Source organism: Grammomys surdaster, unplaced genomic scaffold (genome assembly GCF_004785775.1).
Source record: "Grammomys surdaster isolate TR1022 unplaced genomic scaffold, NIH_TR_1.0 62, whole genome shotgun sequence".
NCBI classification, from domain to species: Eukaryota; Metazoa; Chordata; class Mammalia; order Rodentia; family Muridae; genus Grammomys; species Grammomys surdaster.
Window position 1 is genome coordinate 16,911,671 of NW_021604564.1, and position 21,137 is coordinate 16,932,807.

At 42.1% G+C, this 21,137-nt stretch overlaps 1 protein-coding gene across 1 annotated transcript in view; it reads left to right on the forward strand.

The window, feature by feature from the left end:
* Nucleotides 1-20,371, forward strand: part of Mfn1 (mitofusin 1) — a 44,835-nt gene extending 24,464 nt beyond the window's left edge. The window contains exons 10-18 of the mRNA XM_028763430.1: nt 3,450-3,571; nt 5,181-5,307; nt 5,545-5,649; nt 5,957-6,059; nt 6,260-6,489; nt 10,435-10,590; nt 11,641-11,837; nt 16,905-17,039; nt 19,337-20,371. Of these exons, the coding sequence (XP_028619263.1) occupies nt 3,450-3,571; nt 5,181-5,307; nt 5,545-5,649; nt 5,957-6,059; nt 6,260-6,489; nt 10,435-10,590; nt 11,641-11,837; nt 16,905-17,039; nt 19,337-19,415 (1,254 nt within the window). The 3' untranslated portion in view covers nt 19,416-20,371. The remainder of the gene's footprint in view (nt 1-3,449; nt 3,572-5,180; nt 5,308-5,544; nt 5,650-5,956; nt 6,060-6,259; nt 6,490-10,434; nt 10,591-11,640; nt 11,838-16,904; nt 17,040-19,336) is intronic.
* The last annotated feature ends 766 nt before the right edge of the window (nt 20,372-21,137 follow it).

Sequence of the window (21,137 nt, forward strand, 5' to 3'; positions counted from 1 at the left end):
TGTGTGTGTGTGTGTGTGTGTGTGTGTGTGTGTGTGTGTGTGTGTGTTGGGGATCGGGGCTTGAAGGCCAGCAGGTGGTGTCAGATACTTTGGAGCTGTAGTTACAGGTGGCCAACTGACTTGGGTTCTGAGAACCAAACTTTGGTCAGCTGCAAGAGCAGTATGTACCCTTAAGCACAGACCTCTTTAGTACAGGCATTTCTTTTTAAAACCAGTTTGGTAACTTAAGATACTGTTGGTCTTCCTCCTGCTTTTAAGGAGGATTTAGCTTTGGGTCTATTCTGTGAGTAACAATGTCCAGTTTATCTTCTACTGTCCTTGTTCTCTTCACTTTTATTATTTTTTTTTCTTTTGAAACAGGAACTCATTATGTAGCCCTACTTGGCTTGGAACTCATTGTGTAGACCAGGCTAGCCTCACAATCACAGAAACTTGCCTGCATTTGCCTCCTAAGTGCTGGGATTATGTTTTAGTTTTTAAAAAATAATTTAAAAATTGTTTTACAGATTCATACTTTTTTTTTTTTTTTTTTGGTTTGGTTTTTCGAGACAGGGTTTCTCTGTGTAGCCCTGGCTGTCCTGGAACTCACTCTGTAGACCAGGCTGGCCTCGAACTCTCGAACTCAGAAATCCTCCTGCCTCTGCCTCCCAAGTGCTGGGGTTAGAGGCGTGCGCGCCACCTCCGCCCAGCTAAGATCTATACTTTTACATAATGTATTTTAATCCTTCTCTTCTACTCACTTCTCTCATCACCTTCTGCTGGGAGGCTTTTGTTTGTTTGTTTTTTCATTTTGTTTTTTGAGATACGATTTCTCTGTATATCCCTAGGTATCCCTGAACTCAGAAATTTGCTTGCCTTTGCCTTTCATGTGCTGGGATTAAATGCTTGCACCACCACTGCCTGGCCTAGTTTTTAACATTATTTTTAATAATTAAACTAGTTTTTATTATTTTATATTTTCTTATTGATAAAGGAATTGTTAAAACTCTGTTTAGAGTTTTTCTTTTTTTTGTTCATTTCTTGATTGCGTGTATATGTTATAATCACTCAATATTGCCTTTATATGCATTTTCTCTTTATATTTGAAACTTTGTTTTTTTTTGTGGGCTTTTGATATGTTTTTAAGATTTATTTTTAATCAGTGATGAGTAGGTATGTTATTACAGGTGCCCAAAGAGGACAGAGGTGTGAGATCTCCCTGAAGCTGAAGTTACAGGTGCTTGTGAGCATCCTGACATGCGTGCTGGGAATCCAGTTTGGATCCTGTGCAGCAGTGTGTGCTCTCAGCTACATCATCATAATTAGTTTGATCTTTGCCGTGTATTAATTTGATTCAGGAGCTAAGTATTTTTTAACATATAGACTATTGAGTTAAACAAGGCTTGAAAGCCACCTGGAGTAAAGGTTTTACTTTCTAAATCTGCATGTGAGTGGTCTCACTCCAAGGACATAGTCTTTGCACAGGCATATCTCCATCACCTAGTCGTCATGGGTTTGGTGTGTGAGGGAGGAAGTATGTCTCCCCTCCCCCTTTTTTCTTTTCTCTCTTCTCTCTTTTCTCTTCTCTTCTTTTGAGACAGGGTTTCCTATGTAGCCCTGGCTGGCCTTAAGTGTCCCCCAAGACTAGTGTTGATGTTTTGTTTTTTTTATTTTGGGTCAAGTCTCTCTATTAACCTGGGCTTGAACTTCTGAATCCAAATAATCCCCCCCACCACGATAGGTTTCAAAGTACTGGAGACACAGGTGTGACTCTGAGCCTGGTGTTTGGTAGTGAGATCCTAGAGATTTGACCTTTAATATACAAGAAGAAATCTAAGTTTGTGGCTGTAGTCTAAGCTACTGGTGAGGCTAAGTCAGAAGATTTACTGAACCCAGGGTTTCACAGCTATCCTGGACAGTTTAGTGAGAAGCAATGAGACTGTTTCTTTAAACAAATAAACTGTGCATGTGCGTGTGTGTGTAAAAATAGTGCATATCTACCTGTATGGTACATCTAGGTAAGAGTTAAGCTCATCCTCTCTTTTGCACTTTCAGTTTAAAACATACCAAGATAGCATTCTTGAGTATTTGTAATTGTATATTATTAATAAACTGACTTCTTTAGATGTTTATAAGAAATCAGAAAACTAATTGATCTGTGCTTATCATTTGGTTCTCAGCTTTTAAATTTGAAAGTCTATAGGATATTATTCTAACAAGATGGAATTGAGAAGTTGGTCAGTGGTTTTTAAACCTCTTGCAAAGTTACAGAATTCCTGATAAAGTAACTCTGCAAAATGTGTACTTGTGCACTCCTAGCGAAATTGTGTTCATTCAGGAGTGTGTTAGGAGTTTCTTTGGATGCTCCTTGAGATCCTGAATAAGGGGCATCTTTTCTTGTGTTTGCTCACTGTTGGGTGACTTGAGTCAGTAGCTTGTGGGCCTGGCAGCTGGGAGGCCTCTTCACTCTGTCTAGCCCAGCTCTCACACTGTGCTGTCTTTCTTCTGTGCGCTGGGTCTTCATTGCTGACAGCTAGATCTACTTCATCGAGGAACAGTTCTGTTCATTTTTTTTCTCTTAAAATTACTTTTATGCTTTTGTTATAATTTTGTGGAAATTGGTTTGGCACATTTACAGGCAGTTACTTAAAGTAAAATCAAAGCTGAGTTTAATCATTTAAAAATCAGTAGCTTATAAATGAGTTGCTTACAGCTGGGTAATGGTTAGAGGTTCTAATGAAGGATGTATCCAGAGATTCTCTGCTTTAGACACACTAGAACTAAACAGACTAAAAGAAAAAGGTGGAGAGGGTTCTCTTGTCAGGAGACACTGCCTGATTTAACTCTAACTGCATTGAAGGTGAGACAGTCAAGCTGAGTGTGGTTCAGGCCTGTGCAATGTGCTGCAGTCTAATGGTCTCTGAGGTAGCTGAGTGAGTTCTCTCTATGTTTTAAAATACATAAGTGATTAATGATAATTTGAACTGCTTATATAGTAATGCTTAGATATTTGCTCAGTAACCTTGGGTATTCTGTCATGTTATCTAAGTCATTTTAAAATAATTCTAAAATACCACAAAGAATTGTAAAACTCAGACTTTATTTGATTATATATTGCAAGCAAACATAGTTAAAACAAGATAAACAGACGAGAGATCAGATGGGTAGTTCTCATGGGGCCAGCTATGACCCTGAGAAGAGTGCCAGTTGTTTGTTTGTTTATTCATTTATTATTTGTTGTGTAGTCAATCCACTGCACATTACTGTGTGAAGATGCACCAACTATAAACTTGCTGCTTAGCTCTTCTGTTGAGTTTGCTTAATCTTTGTAGTTTTAGTTGTGTTTCATCATTTGATTTGTCTCTCCTTTGAGTTTTGGTTTAAGTTAAAATCAGCAAGTTTGTGTGTTTGAATTCCTGAAAGTGTTGGGATGGAATTGCAGTAATGTGTTATGGCTTGGGCCCTCGCAGGAGTGTATCTCGCAGTCAGCAGTGAAAACAAAGTTTGAACAGCACACTATCAGAGCTAAACAGATACTAGACACTGTGAAAAACATTCTGGACTCAGTAAACGTGGCAGCAGCAGAGAAGAGGTAGGCACTCCTTTATTATGACCCCAGGTTACTGTCATTGTGTCAGGCCTTCAGGGCTGAGGCTTGCAGTGGTACGGGGGATACTTTGCCACTAAGACCAGTTTTGTGATTTTACTTGTGCGTGCTTGTGTGTTTTTTAATGAACATTGGAAGATGATTATTTACTATGTGACCTTCCCTGGATGGCTGTGTATGAATTATGACTTTAAAATGTGAGTAGCTTTAGAATGTCTTCATGGCAGAGGAAGATGGTCTTCAAGCAGAATCATGTGAAGAATTCCAAACCAGGTGATTCTCTGTTTGCATTCAGAATTCACAGCCCTTCTGTAAACTTGGAAGTAGGATGTGAAGGTACTGAACCATCACACCTTCCAGACATTGGACACACCTGTAATCCCAGCACTGCTGAGGCTGAAGTGGGAAGTGTTTGGGTTGAGGCCATTTTGGGTTACATATCTTTTTTGTATAAGACAGATACCAAAATGTTGTTAGATATGACAAATGTAATGCTATCAGGTCTCATGGAACTGTAGCTAGCTTAATCAATTCAAGGAAGTGTAGCAGGCATCAAAGGTTAAGTCAACATAAGATAAAAATGATGAATGTTTGTGAGAGAGTCTAGCCTAAAATTCCTGGTACTTTTCATGCCTCAGCCTCCCAAACACAGGGATTACAAGCTTCACCCACTAAGCTGGGCTAAAAATAGTTGTTTGTTTGTTTGTTTGTTTGTTTGCAAGCTCTCTGCCACTGGCCTTAAAGTCGAGGTTTCGAACCTGTGTCTTTTTGCTGAGAATACCTCCCACCCTGTATAATCTAGTCAGCTTACTTCATCTTTTTATAACATGTGACACTGAACCAAATAAACCACAAAGGTGATTTGAGGACAATGTCCAGAAGCAATGGTGCTGGTTTTCTTGAAAAGCTCTGAGGTTTCATTTTTCTCATCGTGCAGGGGTGCACAGAACTCCCACCCCGAGTCAAATAGTGGATATGGTAGGCTTTGTGGGCCATACCGGCTCCTTTGTGCCCACTCAAAGCCTCAGCTTCTCACTGTTGTTTGCTCCACTTGCTTACTAACTGAGTTGTTGGTGAGTTCCTGTTTTAGTTGTTCTATGTGGAGACTTAGGAGCCTTGTGGGGTTTGTTTTTTGTTTGTTTTGGTTTTTTTTTTTGTTTCTTTTTTTTTAAAGATTTATTTATTTATTATATATGAATACATTGTAGCTGTCTTCAGACACACCAGAAGAGGGCATCAGATCTCATTACAGATGCTTGTGAGCCACCATGTGGTTGCTGGGATTTGAACTCAGGACCTCTGGAAGTACAGTCAGTGCTCTTAACCACTGAGCCATCTCTCCAGGCCTGTTTGTTTGTTTCTTTTTGTAGGATGCAGGTAATTCTGGAGAGTCAAGGTCATTTTTGTTGAACCATCTACTTAAAGGCTTTAAATGCAATTGTAGTCCTTTCAGACTTTAATACAGGATTTATTTTTGTGTGTGTGTCATGCTAATTAATGATTCCAAATATAAATGAATGACCTTGCTTAAGTAATTAACTGCTTTATGATTTTAACATACCCCAAGTATTGATCACTCTTCATAATAAAATAGGGTTTATTCAATGGAAGAGAGGGAAGACCAAATCGATAGACTGGACTTTATCCGAAACCAGATGAATCTCTTAACACTGGATGTGAAGAAGAAGATCAAGGAGGTCACGGAGGAGGTGGCCAACAAGGTAACGCACTGTCATTGTCACCATGTCTGGAAGTCACAGTGCGCGTTAGCACTACAGTGCTGTCTGTCTCTCACCTCAACTGAATCTATGTCCCCTGGTTTTGTATTCTGAGTACTAGTAATCCTTTTAAATTTTTATCTTGTTTGTTTCTTTGAGGGGGTGTCTTGTTTCGCAGCCTGGCTGGCTATGAATTACTTTAATGTTTAACTCTGAGTTTTTTTTTTTTAATGTTTTCAGGTTTCTTGTGCAATGACAGATGAAATTTGTCGACTGTCTGTTTTGGTTGATGAGTTTTGTTCTGAGTTTCATCCTACCCCCAGTGTACTGAAAGTGTATAAGAGTGTAAGTTAAAGTTGTTGAGATCATTTTGAGGCTGCTTTCTTGCTCTGTTCTCTATTTAGTGAACTTGGCCATTTCTGTGCCTTCTTGGCAGTGAGTATACAGATGGTGACAGCTCCCATGCTTTGGTAATAAGTGCACACTGTCTCACGTGTGAAATTGCAGAGGGACTGGGGATGGAGCTCAGTGGTCAGGCATGTGCTTAGCAAGTGTGAAGCACCCACCCAAAACATCATTTGGACAGCCTTTATAAAATCTACCTGCTTTCTATGGGAAAAATAACGTGCACATTGACAATCATTACTGACAGGAATTAAATAAGCACATAGAAGATGGCATGGGAAGGAATTTGGCTGATCGGTGTACCAATGAAGTCAATGCCTCCATTCTTCAATCTCAGCAAGAAATCATTGGTAATATTCACATCTACAGGGTCATATGTGGGCTGCCTGCCTCCCTCCTGGCCTCCCTCTCTCCCTCCTTCCCTCTTTCCCTCTCTCCCCACTTCTTTCATAAAGGGTTGTTTCATTTGGGTGCATTGCTTGGAAGGCAAGACATTATATAATATATTATGTACTACTGTTTGTTAAAAATAAATTATCTTTTTTTCCAGAAAACTTGAAGCCATTACTTCCAGCTGGTATCCAGAGTAAGCTTCATACATTAATCCCTTGCAAAAAGTTTGATCTCAGCTATGATCTCAATTGCCACAAGCTGTGTTCGGATTTTCAAGAGGACATTGTGTTTCGGTTTTCCCTGGGCTGGTCTTCCCTTGTACATCGATTCCTGGGTTCCACAAATGCACAGAGGGTGCTGCTTGGGCTGTCAGAGCCTATCTTTCAGGTATGGATCTTGATTCTGCCAGTTAGAAGTCTTGGATTATTTATGCAAATTTCTCTTATAAAGCTGAATTTTTTTTTAATCTGCCTATTTATGTGTGTATGTCTGTCTCATGAAGCCTCTTCTGAGTTGGGTTTTGTTTGCCCATTAACATACACCTGCATGTTGCTATGCATGTAGGTTCCACATGGAGTTCAGATGACATGTAGCAGTCAGTTGTCTGCTTCTACCATGTAGCTTCTGGGGCTTGAACTCAGGTCTTCAAGATTTGCAGGGAGTGCCTTTACCCTCTGTGCCATCTTTATGACCCAAGAAACTTGTATTTTCTTAAAAAATAAATTAGAATAAGTTTTAAATTTTGTTAAAATTTATGGAGTATAAAACCACCCCGACGCCAGAGAGATGGTTCAGCAGTTAAAGGCACTTGTTACTCTTGCAGAGAACCTGAATAACTTGTCAGTACCCACTTTGGGTGTCGTACAACCACATGTAACTCCAGGTCCAGGTGATCTGACAGGTCTTCTGGCCTTCATAAGTACCTGCACTCAGATGTCTTACACTCACATGGTTACATATCCATGCATATTAATAATAATCATAATGGTAATCATCGCCATAATAGAGTCTTAAAGCATTTCTGTTGGGGCTGGAGAAATGGCTCAGTGATTGATTTAGAGTTCACACTGCTTCTGCAGAGCCTGAGCTTGGTTCCAGCGTCCACACTGGCTGGTTCACGTCTGTCTATAACTCTAGCTTCCCGGCATCTGATATATCTGCCCTTTGTAGGTACCTGCACTATGTGCACATGCTCTCCCATATACATACATATAATTAAACGTAAAGGTTTTTTTTTTTTTTGTAAAAAACAGAACATTTTGTTTTTCTCCTTATGCCCATTTATAGCAGGTCACCATTCATATCTCTGGGTTCACCACTAGCCAATTTTGTTAATTTGAATTTGCTTTCTGAACATTTTCTATGAAGTCTCAGGTGTCTGGGCCTAGGCCACTTAGCATGTCAAGGTTCCTCATAGTACAAGTATTGTAGCACTCCTCTCCAGGTGGCTGAGTACTGGAACAAATAGAATACATTCTATTTCCCTTCACCAAGTGACCTGTGGTATGGTGGCTGGTTTTGCAGAAAAGGCGTTGCCAAAGAAACCTGCAGACATGATCTCATGTAGTGTTTCAGGAGGTGTCAGACTGTTGGTGTCGATGGGGACTGTGAGAATGAGACTGGTGCCTCAGATCCGAGTGGAGTCCACTAGACAAATTTTAAGATAATTTTTACTGCCCATTTATACTCACTTAAAGGTTCCTGGCCTCTTGCTTGCCTTCCCCAGTACTCAGTGCCCATCCTGCGCTCACAGTCTGCTCTCCCATTGGTCCCTTTGTCCAGGGCAGTTCTGCTTTTACGTGCATGTTCCCAGTGTACACCAGAAGCTTACACTGTAGTTAGTGTCCAGGACCCACCAAGGAGAAAAGGCACCTAGTACTTGTCTCTCTAAAACAGATTTGTGCATGTAATATGGTTCTCTGGCTTTATCCATTTTTCTTCCAAAGATATAACTTCATTCTTTATGGTTAAAAAAATCCATTGCATGTGTGTGTGTGTGTGTGTGTGTGTGTGTGTGTGTGTGTATGTATATATGTATTATACCTTTTCTTTATTTTTAAGGGTTACACACTGTATTAAAAGCTAAGTGTTCTTGAGACACAACATCATATCTTCAATAAAGGCTGTTGTGTGCCCTTCACAGAAAACGTTTTTTCTTCCTCGTTTTTTTTGTTTGGTTGTTTGGTTGGCTGTCCTGGGACTCAACTTGTAGACTAGGCTGGCCTCACACTCACAGAGATGTGCCTGCTCAGTTAAAACTACATTTTTTTTAATACAGTGGTTTGCTGTTGGAAAGCTGCCTTGGTGTGATAGCAGCTATTGTGAATAGTGCTGCATAGAAACTACTTTAGAAAATGTGAGTGTGCACACGTGCTGTCATGTAGGTGTGCGTGTGCATTGTAGCTTCTCAGGGTACTCCAGTCTATGTTAGACATTGCAGTAAACAAGGTATATTTTCTTTTATTAGAATTCTCTGTTCTTCTGTCCTACCTGTATCCCTCCCTCTGTCCCTTCTGCCCATCCTTCAATGTGTAATCTTCCTGCCTTTATCTTCCAAGTGCTGGGACTACAGGCTTCTGCCACCATGCCTTGCTGTTTTAGGTATGTAGACAGGATCTTACTTTGTAGCCCAGGCTGGCCTCAGACTTAGTGACCCTCCTGTTTCAGCCTCCTGAGCATTGGGATCACAGGTGAGTATCACACCTACCTTTTATTTTTATCTCTCTGAGGGTTTCCAAAGTAGTCACACCTGCCACTGTCCATTCTGCCAGCCAGCACCGTGAAGGCGTCACTAGTTTTCTAGGTGTCCTTGACAACCCTTTTTATTGTCTATCTTATCCTGCTTAATGTGAACTGGCATATCTTGGCGGGTTTGCTTTACATTTTCCTTTATTTTTTTTTTTTTTTTGCTTTACATTTTCCTAATGACTGACTTTGAACACAGTTTTTTATGCTTATTAAATAAGCCCTTTGTGTTCTTTTGAGAAATATTTTAGTTGTATTAGTTGCTCACTACTACATTTTAGGGATTGTTTTTGCGTGTAAAATTACTTTATAAGTAGGTAATATCCAAATATATTTTTCTAGTGTGTGGCTTATCTTTTAATCTTCTTTGGTGTGCTTTGAAATTTAAAAAGTTGGTTTGTTGTAGCAGTAGATTTTTTTTCAGACAGGGTCCCAAAATAACCCAGGTTGGCCTGGGTGGGCCAGACTGGCCTTGTTATGACAGTCTTCCTACCTTAGCCTCCAGAGTGCTAGACTTGCAGGCAGGAGTCATCACACCCAGCTAAAGGGTCTTATTTTTAAATGTTTTGTTATATTGATTTCTTGTTTGTCCTGGAGAAGACCAGACATGGAGGGCAGAGGGTAGCTTGGAATAGTTGGTTCTTCTTCTGCTGTATGGGTTATGAGGGTCAGACTTAGACAGCCAGGCGTAGTTGGAAGTACTTTTAGCTGTTTCATTGCCCCAAGTTTTCATCTTCGTTTAACTTATCTGAGCTTTTGCTTGTTGTTGGTGTTTGTTTGTTTGTTTGTTTTCAATACAGGGTTTCTCTGTGTAGCCCTGGCTGTCCTGGAACTCACTCTGTAGACCAGGTTGGCCTCAAACTCAGAAATCTGCCAGCCTCCCAAGTGCTGGGATTAAAGGCGTGTGCCACTACTGCCCGGCTGCTTTTGCTTGTTTTAATGATTATGCTTTTGATTTAATGTTTGCTTGTTTTAATGCTAAAATTTAAGCCAAGGCATTGCATGTGCTGAGCACACAGTCCACTACCATGCTGTTTCTTCAACTCATAAACATAGTTTTAATTCCTGGGAGATAGAATTAGCTAGAGAGATGTCCCAGTGGTTAAGAGTGCTTACTACTTTTCCAGAGTTCTGAGCACTTACATTAGGCAGCTCACAGTTGCCTGAAACTTCTAGGCTTGGGTTATACTGCATACATGCATACACATACACACATACACATAGTTAAACATAAGAAAAGTTAATCTGAAAAAAGTTTTAATTCATGTTGATTTACTGTTAAATTTGTTGTTCTTTATATGATTAGTCCACAGTATAAAAAATAATTCTTGTGAAGGTGCACATTTGTAATCTCAGCAGTCTGATAGCTGAGGCTGGACAACTTTGAGTGTGAATTCCAGGTTAGCCTAGGTGATCTAGTTACCCCCTCTCACCCTGCCAACCCCACTCCCCCAAAAAGAACTTCCAGTGTATTTGTATTTTCTTGATTTATTTGTGTTATGTTCATTATTTGGAATCTCCCCCCCCCCCAGTTTGCTTTAGTTTTTAAAAACAAACAATTTTAACTATTTTGTTTTTTCTCAATAGGTCCCCAGATCTTTAGCTTCAACTCCTACTGCTCCTTCTAATCCAACAGCAGCACCAGATAATGCAGCCCAGGAAGAGCTCATGATCACCCTGGTCACAGGACTGGCATCCCTCACTTCTAGAACCTCCATGGGCATCATAGTTGTTGGGGGTGTGGTAAGAAACAGTACTTTTAATAAAGTTATGATCATATCTCAGGATCTGAAAATCTGTGGGTTAAAGTCGTGACTAAAATTTTACAGCTGTAACTTATCTTCACACACACAGACACACAGACACACACACACTCTCCTACCTCCCTACCCATACCTCAACCTGTAATTTGAGGGTGAAAATCCTCCCAGGTATCTAGTTGGTTTCTGTTTGCTGCTTGTTTTTTCTTTAGAGCAGTATCCAGAGTCTTACACGTGTCAAGTAGGCACTGTGACACTGAATTACATTCCTAGCCTTATCTGGCTTTTAAGAAAAAGACCTATTTTCTCACCATAGCACACAAATAAGTGGTATTTATATATTGGCAAAACAAGAAAGATCCAATGAAGGACAGTGTTATAATCCAAGTTGGTAGGGTGCTTGCCTTTCTTTTGTGAGGCTGAGTTTGATCCTTGACACCAACCAAGATGTCCTGTGTGGGTGTCTCAGAATACCAGTAGGAGGTGTCTTAAATACTAAAGATTATTAGTAAGTCATGTTCAGTATTTTGTTTGTTGACAGCATATTTGTACTTTTTTAATGTTTGAAACACTCAAACTACACTACTTTTTTTTTTTTTTGAGGTAATATCAAGTTGGGGCTGGAGAGGTGGTTAAGAACACTGGATGGTCTTCCAGAGGACCCTGTTTGGTTTCCAGGACCCACTTGGCAGCTCAGCCATTTGTAACTCTAGTTCCAGAGGGTCTGATGCTCTCTCCTAGCCGCCACAGTCACTACTCAGTCACCTGGCACACATTCAAGGATGCAGGCAGAACACTTGGGCACGTGAAAAATGAAACTAAAATCTTTATAAAGAGCAAGAGGGAACTTGGTTTAGCCTATCAAATGTAGCAAGCTGTGAAAGCCCATCCCGATATAATTTTTTCCAGGAGATTTTGTTGTGAGGAAGGTACATAGCTTTTTAGAAGATGAGCCAGGAGTCACAGTGCCTTTCATGGTTGTACCTTCACAGTGTGTTTCCTCCTCATGGTGAGCCATGACTTTATCTTTCAGATCTGGAAGACAGTGGGCTGGAAACTCATCTCTGTTACCTTAAGTATGTATGGAGCTTTGTACCTTTATGAAAGGCTGACGTGGACGACCCGTGCTAAGGAGAGGGCGTTTAAGCAGCAGTTTGTAAACTATGCAACGGAAAAGCTGCAGATGATCGTGAGCTTCACAAGTGCCAACTGCAGCCACCAAGTACAGCAGTAAGTGGGAGCTTCACCTGACACAGCAGGCTCTCTCCAGTTCATGGGCACGCACAGAAAACCACCGCGGCAGAAAGAGCTCACCCTGTCTCTTTCTGCTGTCATCACTCCTCTCGTCCCCTGGTGGATTAAGTCTGAACATTTGGAATTTGGTATATTGGAGCCCTTTAGAAGGCTTTTAACAGATAGTTCTTCAGCAGACCTAAGTTCTGACCCTTTTAGGATGCTTGTGGTTCCTTCATCATGAAGATTGAATTTTTAGAATTTATTAAGGGGCTCAATTGTGGACAGATACCTGATGGTTTTGTTTCATTAAGGCAGGGTCTCATGTATCCCAGGGTGGCCTCTAACTCATGGTAGTCATTGTGGTCAGCCTCCTGAGTCCACTTTGTCCTGATGGTTTTATGATGAATAGAATGTGCTTTTTACTGTCGTAGCCTAAACTTGAAGTGTGTAACAGTACTTGCTTTTAGATTTCAAGAGACCTTTCTTTTTTTTTTTTTTGGTTTTTCAAGACAGGGTTTCTCTGTTTAGCCCTGGCTGTCCTGGAACTCACTCTGTAGACCAGGCTGGCCTCGAACTCAGAAATCCGCCTGCCTCTGCCTCCCAAGTGCTGGGATTAAAGGCGTGCGCCACCACTGCCCGGCTTCAAGAGACCTTTCTTACAGTTCTAGGTTCACCCAGTTTCTCCTCTTGTCTTTTTTAAGTTGTTGAGTAATATCTCACTGTGTAGCTCCAGCTGATCTTGAATTCACTATATAGACCAGGCTGGCCATGAATTCAGAGATCTTCCTGCCTCTGCTTCCTGAGTGCTGGGATTAAAGGTAAAGGCTCCCATACCTGGTAAAGGCCATAAAATTGTTTTTCAGATTTATCGGTTTGGATGCCTATGTGTCTGTTTGCTGCTCTAGAAGTAAGTAGTGGGACCTGGCAGAGTGGAGCCAATCAGTGAGGTGAATTAACATCTCATGCAGTAGCCAACTTTATTCAGAGCATCTGGCACTTTGTACTCTGAGGGTTAAGAAGAATCTCATGAGTAAAGTGTACAATCATGAGGGCAAGCTACACGTGGTGAACAAGCTGTCCATGGCAAAAACGAGTCTTCTGTTTAGGCATATACACAAATAGCAATAGCTAGTTGTAAGAACAAGAAACTGAGGCCACAGACTCTTGTCTTGTTTCCTTGGAGTTTTCTCACAAACTGGAGGTACAGATGGCTGTGAGCTACTGTGTGGGTGCCAGGACCCAAACCCAGGTCCTCTGCAAGATCAACAAGTACTCTTAACCACAGAGCCATCTCTCCAAACCCCCAGTTTTTGCTTTTGTAACAATTAAGTATTTACAAAAATGTATTGAATTCCCTTTAAACCAAGGTACAGTATTGTCTGTGTTTGCATGCACTTGAAACAGAGTTAAACAGCCCCAGAGGCCCTCAGCCTGAAGAGGACAAAGCAGATTATGCATAAAGGAAGGGAGAGTGGGGGCAGGCGGGACCCCACAGGTAATGCCCAAGAGAGCAGCCCTTAGTAAAGACTTCATGGGAGCAGCTGGCATCTGAGGTTTAACCATGCACAATAAGCAGACTGTGGAGAAAAGCAGTGTGCTCACGACTGTGAAGAAAGAAATTCCAGTGTGGATTCGAGGGATGGGACTTTCTAGGACAGGGCTATCAATATGCAGAGATTAGAATCTGGATGACTGGGAGTTTCAGAAGTGATGTCATCAGTAGTTTAGCTCTGAAACCAATCACTCCTAGTGGTGTAGTATATGGAATTATTTAGACTGGAGACAGGAATTAGCTAGTTTGAGACACAAGGTCAAAGCATGAAGAAGTGCCTCTGCTGCAACACTGCGGATATCTTGACGGGTGGGTCACTGTTGTGGCCCTTAGGCTGTAAAGCCAGACAGGATGGTTGATTGCCCTTCTCCCTGGGCATCGTGCCTGGTTCCTTTGCATGCCAGTAGAGCTTGTGCTTTCTTGCATGTCGGTTCTAGACGGTTTCACCAAGTCTGATGTCTGATGTGTGCTGTCTTCAGCAATAGGGTTTTACCTTCAAGTTCTGGGAAGCAACCAAGGACAATGGTAGTAGCCTATGTAGTTTTGAGAAATCTCTTGGACTTCCCCTACAACTCAAGGGGAGATGTTGCTGTGGTAGATTAATCCGCTCTCCCAGCCTGGTAGCAGCGTGAATTCCTCGCTACTTTGCTACCGCTGCAATGTTATAGATTTTTGAGTGAAAGACACATACACACAGCCTTATTTTTAATATGCCCTAAGCAGCTCAATGGCAGGGCCACTCCCAAACCTCCATGTGACTAGCACACACTCCCCTCCGAGATATTCTTGGATTATTATATTATGTTGGCTATCTCTCTGTCCTGCATTTCTCAGGCCTGATCTTTCTACTTCTATGTCGTGGCGGTTCTAAATCTATCTTCTTACCTGAGTTCCCTTGCCCAGGAAATCTAAAGTCCCACCCCTGTCTCCCTGCCCAGCCATTGGCCATCGGCAAGTTTGACAATCAGAACCAGCTGAGGGCAGGGAACCTCAGCACCTCACATGCCAAATTCTTGTGCAGTTTTGGGAACCCATTATGCAAGCATTAAACCAAATCCATAACAAGAGGGTTTTCCATGCATGGCACTGGGATTTTTGCTAGACACCCTTGACTCTTGTGGGGAGTATGGCCACCCCAAGTGGTGAAACTTCATTTAAACTCGTGTGTGTGTGTGTGTGTGTGTGTGTGTGTGTGTGTGTGTTATAAGGATTCAGAGCTAGGATCTATAAGAGACAGCATGTAGCTAGGAGGTGGTAGCACATACCTTTAGTTTTTGTGTATGTAGATATGCGTGTGTGTGTGTGTGTGTGTGTGTGTGTGTGTGTATGAGAGAGAGAGAGGGAGGGAGGATCCAGAGCTAGGACCTATAAATAAGAGACAACATGTAATTGGGTGGTGGTAGCACACACCTTTATTAATCCCAGCACTGGGGAGGCCAAGGCATGCAGATCTCTGAATTTGCGGCTAGTCTTGTCTATAGAACAAGTTCCAAGAATGCCAGGGCTACACAAAGAAATCCTGTCTCAAAACAAGCAAACAGACAAGCAAACAAAATGGGGAGAAAGACTGACAGAGAAAGGGGAGGCTGACTGACAGAGAGAGAGACAGAAAGAATGAGTAGTGTTTGTCTTTCTGGGTGTGGTTACTTCTTCAGTGTGATCTCTTCTAGTTCCATTCACTTACCTGAAAAGTTCATGATTCCATTTTTTTTTCAGCAGAACAGTATTCCATACATAGTGTGTATGTATACTGCATTTTTATATCTGTTCATCGGCTGAAGGACATTTTGTGTGTTCCATTTCTCACTATGTGGCTAGACCATAATGGCTGAGCAAGTGTCTATAGAGGGGAAGGGGATGCCATTGGACATTTGCTGAGCAGTGGGACAGATGGGTCATATAGTAGGCAGATCTACTTTTAGCTTTTGGGGATTCTCTACACTTGAGTTCCATGGTGGCTGCACCAGTTTGTAATCCTACCAACAATGGATGAGGTTTTCTTTTACCACGTCCTCACCAGTATTTGTTTTTAGTTGTTTTCTTAGTCACAACTATTCTGACTGAGGTAAGATTGTTGGGACCTGGGAATTATCACACAAACCACTTAAACACCGATCTCTATCAAATAGGCATGATTGAATGCCACACCCAAGACTGATCAATCAGGACCACAGGCAAGACTGGGAGCTAAATGTGACATTGAGTTAAGATCCTATTGTACTTTTAAGCCTAAAATCCACAAATGCCTGTGCCAATCAGGGTTTAGGGGTAGGCGATTTCCTTAGGAACGTGTCTTTATTGTATACTTATCCTGTTCCCACTTGTTGGGGTATTCAGCTGTGGCCGGGACTTGTTTAACATTCATCTTAGTCTTATCTTGCCAACCAGGATATCATTCACCCATGTACACATCTCTTTCTACTAAGAAGGATGTCATTTCCCAAGGAGGTCTTGGGAACTTTACTCCACTCCTACTCAAAATGGAAGTCTTACTCCAGATAGCTTCTTATATTGGTGCAGATCTTTCTAATGTTGGGGTGCATCCCAGGGCAGCTTATAAAGGCAAGAAATCATAAAAGCTCAAATATAGCAGGCAGTGCTGCTGGGCAGTTGGTTCAGGTCCAAGTTTGCTGTGGCTAACTATACAAAGCAGTTCTGACTGACTTCTGTTGTGATTTGATTGGTTTCCAAGAACACCAAAGGACAGAGCATCATAGCACCAGAGCTAACAGTATATGAGAAAGTTTCTTTATGATATTAGTAACAGCACAAATTGGTAGGCTGTGCAGGTAAAAGTTACCTAGACCTTAACAAGATGAAACCTCAAAGTTGTTCTAATTTGATTGCTAAGAATACAGAATATTTTTTGAGATATTTCTTAACCATTTTTCTTCTTTTGAGGACTATGTTCAGATCCAAAGCCTGTTTTTTAATTGGGCAGTTTGTTTTCTTGAATCTTTGGCATCTTTAGTTCTTTCTAAGTTCTGGATATTAGTCCTGTCAGATTCACAACTTTCAAAAACTCTGCCCCGCCCTGGGGGTCTCTTCATTCAGCTGATTGTGTCCTTAGCTCTGTAGAGGCTTTTTGGTTTTACAAGGTTTCGTTTGTCAGCTGTTGGCCTTAATTCCTGAGTGAATGGAGCTCTGATCAGAAAGTCCTCTTCTGCGAGTCCGTCTTGTAAGGTGCTGCCAATTGTTCTAGCACTTTAACGCTTGTCTCCCACGTGGTCACACCCCATTTGTATTCAAGGCCTTCTGGCAGCAGCAGCAGCACAGTTTTGTGAGTGTCTCGAGGCCACGCACAGATGCCGTGCTGTCCTTATGCTTAGCTATTAAAATTTTTCTCTTTAGCTGGGCATAGTAGCCGTGCCTTTACTCTCAGCACTCTAGAGGCTGGGCAGTTCTTCAGGGCTACACCGAGAAATCCTGTGTCATAAAACAAACAAAACAAAGTTTTTCTCTTTAATACGTGTTTGTTTAGGAAACATTCATTTTTTTTTTCCTTTTAGAGAAATGGCCACCACTTTTGCTCGACTGTGCCAACAAGTTGATGTTACTCAGAAACATCTGGAAGAAGAAATTGCTAGATTATCCAAAGAGATAGACCAACTAGAGAAAATACAAAACAACTCAAAGCTCTTAAGGTAAACCTTTTGTTGATTTTTGTTGTTGTTTTTTTGAGATAGGGTTTCTCAGAGTAGTCCTGGCTATCCTGGAACTCACTCTGTAGACCAGCTAGCCTCACACTCAGAGATCTGCCTGCTTCTGCATCCCAAGTACTGGGACAAAAGATTTGTGCCACCACTACCTGGCTTAAGGTCAACTTTTTCACCATCAATAACATGAATATCTACTTTTGTCTCACATTCAAAATGCAATTATATGACATCACTAATGACTCTGTAAATATAACTTTTAAACTAACTTTCTGTGTTGCTTTAAGAGTTTCCATGTTTACAGCTAGAGAGATGTCTCAGCATTTAAGAGCACTTGCTGCTTTTGCAGAGGACCCATGAGGACCTCATAAAACTGAAAAACCCCTATACAGCAAAGAGCACTCAGCAGCTACCTGTAACTCCAGTTTCAAGAGACTCTGTGCCATCATTTAGCTTTAGTCAGCACAAGGCATGCAAGTGATACATGTACACACATGTAGACAAAACACTTAGAAAGGAAAAATAAGTCTTTTAAAAAAGAAAATGGCAGTCCATGTTTAATTCCTTATGCTTTGTTGTAGCAGGAGAGTTCATTTGAATTAAAAGGAATTTATAGGACTTTTACTCTCTGTTAGGCTAGGATTGTTCTCTTTTAGAACAGAAGTTCAGTAATTAAAAATGACAGTTGGGCATTGTGGCTACACCTGGGTGCCTAGCACCTAGGAGTAGGTTCAAAGTCTCCTCAGGGACATAGCAAGTTCAGGGTTGTGGGGCAGTGGACTGTGCTAAGAAACTTGGTACGGTCAAGTGGGTTCAGAAGCCCCAGCACCCCACCTGAGGATGGTAAGTGTTTCACCTACTCCCAACCAAATTCCTGGCCTGGAACATGTGACCACAGCTCCCCACATAAAGAACTTGACCACTGGTCACTTAGCACAGGATACAGAGTTCTCTATACTAATGAGGTATCTAGAAGGAGCAGGTTCAGAGTCACCTTCAGGGACATAGCAAGGGTCAGCCTAGACCACAAGACCTGACTCAAACAAATGGAAAACCCAAAGCTACCCTGATGGTTCCAGGCCTGAGGACACTCACATGTGAAGCCATGAAGGTGCAGGTATCCTGCTGAAAGAGCTCTGCTCTGCTGGGATGCGTTCCAGATCCTCTGGGATGCAGGGCTGCCGGAGTCGCTGTCAGGCCTAAGTTGGCAGTGCTTATCTTCATGTTCTTAACTCTGAGAGCTTGCCTCATGTCATGGCATATAGTTAAACACCATCTTAGCAGCACTGCTGACTCAGGGCACACGCTGCATGGAGCTCTACACCGGAGAGCAGTTTTGGCAGTGTGCAGGTTGTAGGACTGGCCCCATGTCCTGAATTTTGGGGCATACATTGTTGAAATGAAGGTGTTTGTGTCCACATGCTACCCTGTTAATGCTAGAGCCTTCCTGAGTGTACAGTGCAGCACAGCACTCCCCTGTTGTTCTTTATCATCCACTGCTAAAACTGCATCTAGCATTCCATGCCAAGCAGGTTTCCAGCCTAGGAACAGTAGGCTGCGAGCCAAGTCTGGAAGTGCGCTCTGTGCGCACAGTGCAGTCACAGTGGTGTCTGCTTCTCTTAGAAGCTGTTCTAGGGCCCCAGGGCCTGACTGTTGGGAATCATTACGACTTGGCTCGGCCCTTCTGCCCATGTTTCAGGAGGGTTGCCGCACAGTCAGGACATTCCTGGCTTACACACATTTCACTTCTGTGACCTCAGTCACATGTTCAGACACAGCAAAACACCAAACAAAACAAAACAAAACGAAAAATCCCTTCTTCTCTCCAAATAGATTTCATTCTCTGTAAGTACATGCCCTAGAATGGTATGAAAATATGCTACATAGATATGTGGCTGGCACTTTAGTCAGGGCTTCCTCTCATAGACAGTTCAGTTTTATCAAGTATGATTCTGAGGTGATCCTTACCAGCTTTGCATGCCACAAAGAACTTTATACTTTACCTGTTACTTAAGGCAGTTCCTAAGACAATCGTGACTGTGATCTAAGGTGTGACTCCCGCTAAAGCCATATGCTAGGCTGCTTTGATACTGAAGTCCATGGCTCTTGACCTTGAGGCCATGTTTGCTGTGAGCATGGCAGGTCACACATGACAACAGCCCTGTGTGAGTTTCATTAAGGGGCCGCAGCTGCTTAGGGGCCATTTCTAAGTTTGGGTAGAATGTACTTTTCTCATAGACTGTTAGAATGATTGAGTTGATGTTTGTTCATTGTCTTTTAATTAGAAATAAAGCTGTTCAACTTGAAAGTGAGCTGGAGAATTTTTCAAAGCAGTTTCTACATCCGAGCAGTGAAGAATCCTAACGACAGAGGCACTGTAGGAGAAAGCGGACGTGGAAGATGGGAAATGTTACTTTTATGAAATGACCTCAGAACAAATTACTAACTCTTAGTATCGATGCCTTTCGGAGATTGTGGTAATGACCTGTCTCAGGGGTTGCACCTTTGGAAGTGTTGTGATTCGTCTTAGCTTTAGTTTGGAGTAAAGACTGAATTGTTCGGGTTAACTGATGAATTCCTTTAGAAACAGTGAACCCTGCTGTGTGGCCCCTGAGGGTGGGTCCTGCAGCTCCTCCGAAGGCTGGCTGGCTGTGGCTCCAGCTCCTTCCTGGCATCCAGGAGTTAGAGACCTTTTCATCCTCTTTCTCAGTGCTAGTTCTTGATGCTTCTTTAATGGGAATAGTGACTTTGTTTATAAGCTGACTTGTTCAAACCAGGGGTGTGGGCTGCTTCTGGGGGTCCTGCGGTCACTCTGTCCTCACAGCAAGGATGTAACCACTACTAAACACAGTTTTACTCTCTTTCATCCCATTAAAGCTGATGTGCAATGGTAAGGAGGCCTATCATTGTAGCCATGCATGAGGAGGTGTCTGGGTCTGCTCGCCTGCTCTTTCTCTTTAGAAGCATTTTCAGCCTTGAGTCCAGCAAGGAGAACTTTTCTGCCTGTGAAGCGGAAGGTCCGAAAGGGTGAAAATGGCCACACTGGGACAAGGATGTGCGTGCAGTGTGGTGACCTGACCATGACAATGAATCCTTAGAACGACTCTCACTGAGGCCCTGGGCGTGTCCCCACTGGAAGCTTTGATTTGAATTACATGAACTTTCTTGGGCTCCATTAAAAATTACCACTCTGGGTTAGTGACGTGTTTATGGTTCAGGTATTGATGTCTGATTGACAGTGGAATGGAAATACTTGTAAACAGCAGGCAGGATTATTCTCCGACCTGACCATGAAAATTAAAGTGCTAACATCTGATGAATTCCGGAAGTCAGCATTTCACTGCAGTGTCAAAGGTCAGCACTTCAGGCTGGAAGCAGAGGATTATTTAGTTAATATGGCCACATTGAGGAGAGGGGGGAGGAGATCCAGCAGACTCTCAGCATTTCTTTCCTACAGGTCTGTCTTCACAATAGGTACACACCTCTGATTTGTTTGTTTGTTTGGTTGGTTGGTTTTGAGACAGGGTTTCTCTGTAGCCTTGGCTGCCCTGGAATTTGTTCTGTAGACCAGGCTGGCCTCTGCCTCAGAGATGAGCCTGCCTCTGCCTCCCGAGTGCTGGGACTGAAGGCATGCCTAGCCCTAGATGCACCTCTTATTTTTAAAACACTATTACAATATTATATAATTAATTAGACCATAGAGAAGTTTCGGAAATACTTAATTTTTATGCAGATTGGGTGTTGGGTTGCAGTATTTAAATTTTAATCCCCCAAATGGTACAGTCAACCAAGTGGGACTGGGTGAAAATTACATGAAAAACTAGTATCTAAAATTGAGGTCTGCTAACCTGGGTTACAAAGTTACACGGAGCACATAACTAGCAGGCTACAGCCTGGTTCTCTGGGTTTGATCCATGGCTCATCAACATCACTTTTAAACTTGTAAGAAGTGCAGATTTGCAAGCCTCAGCCAGGTATAGAATCAAGTTTGAGGTCTGCAGCAAGCTTCAAGAAGCCCTATGGTCTGTCCCAGTGCACTCTGAAGTCTGCGAACCAGTGTCTGTAGTCCAGAATGCTTTTCCTCAC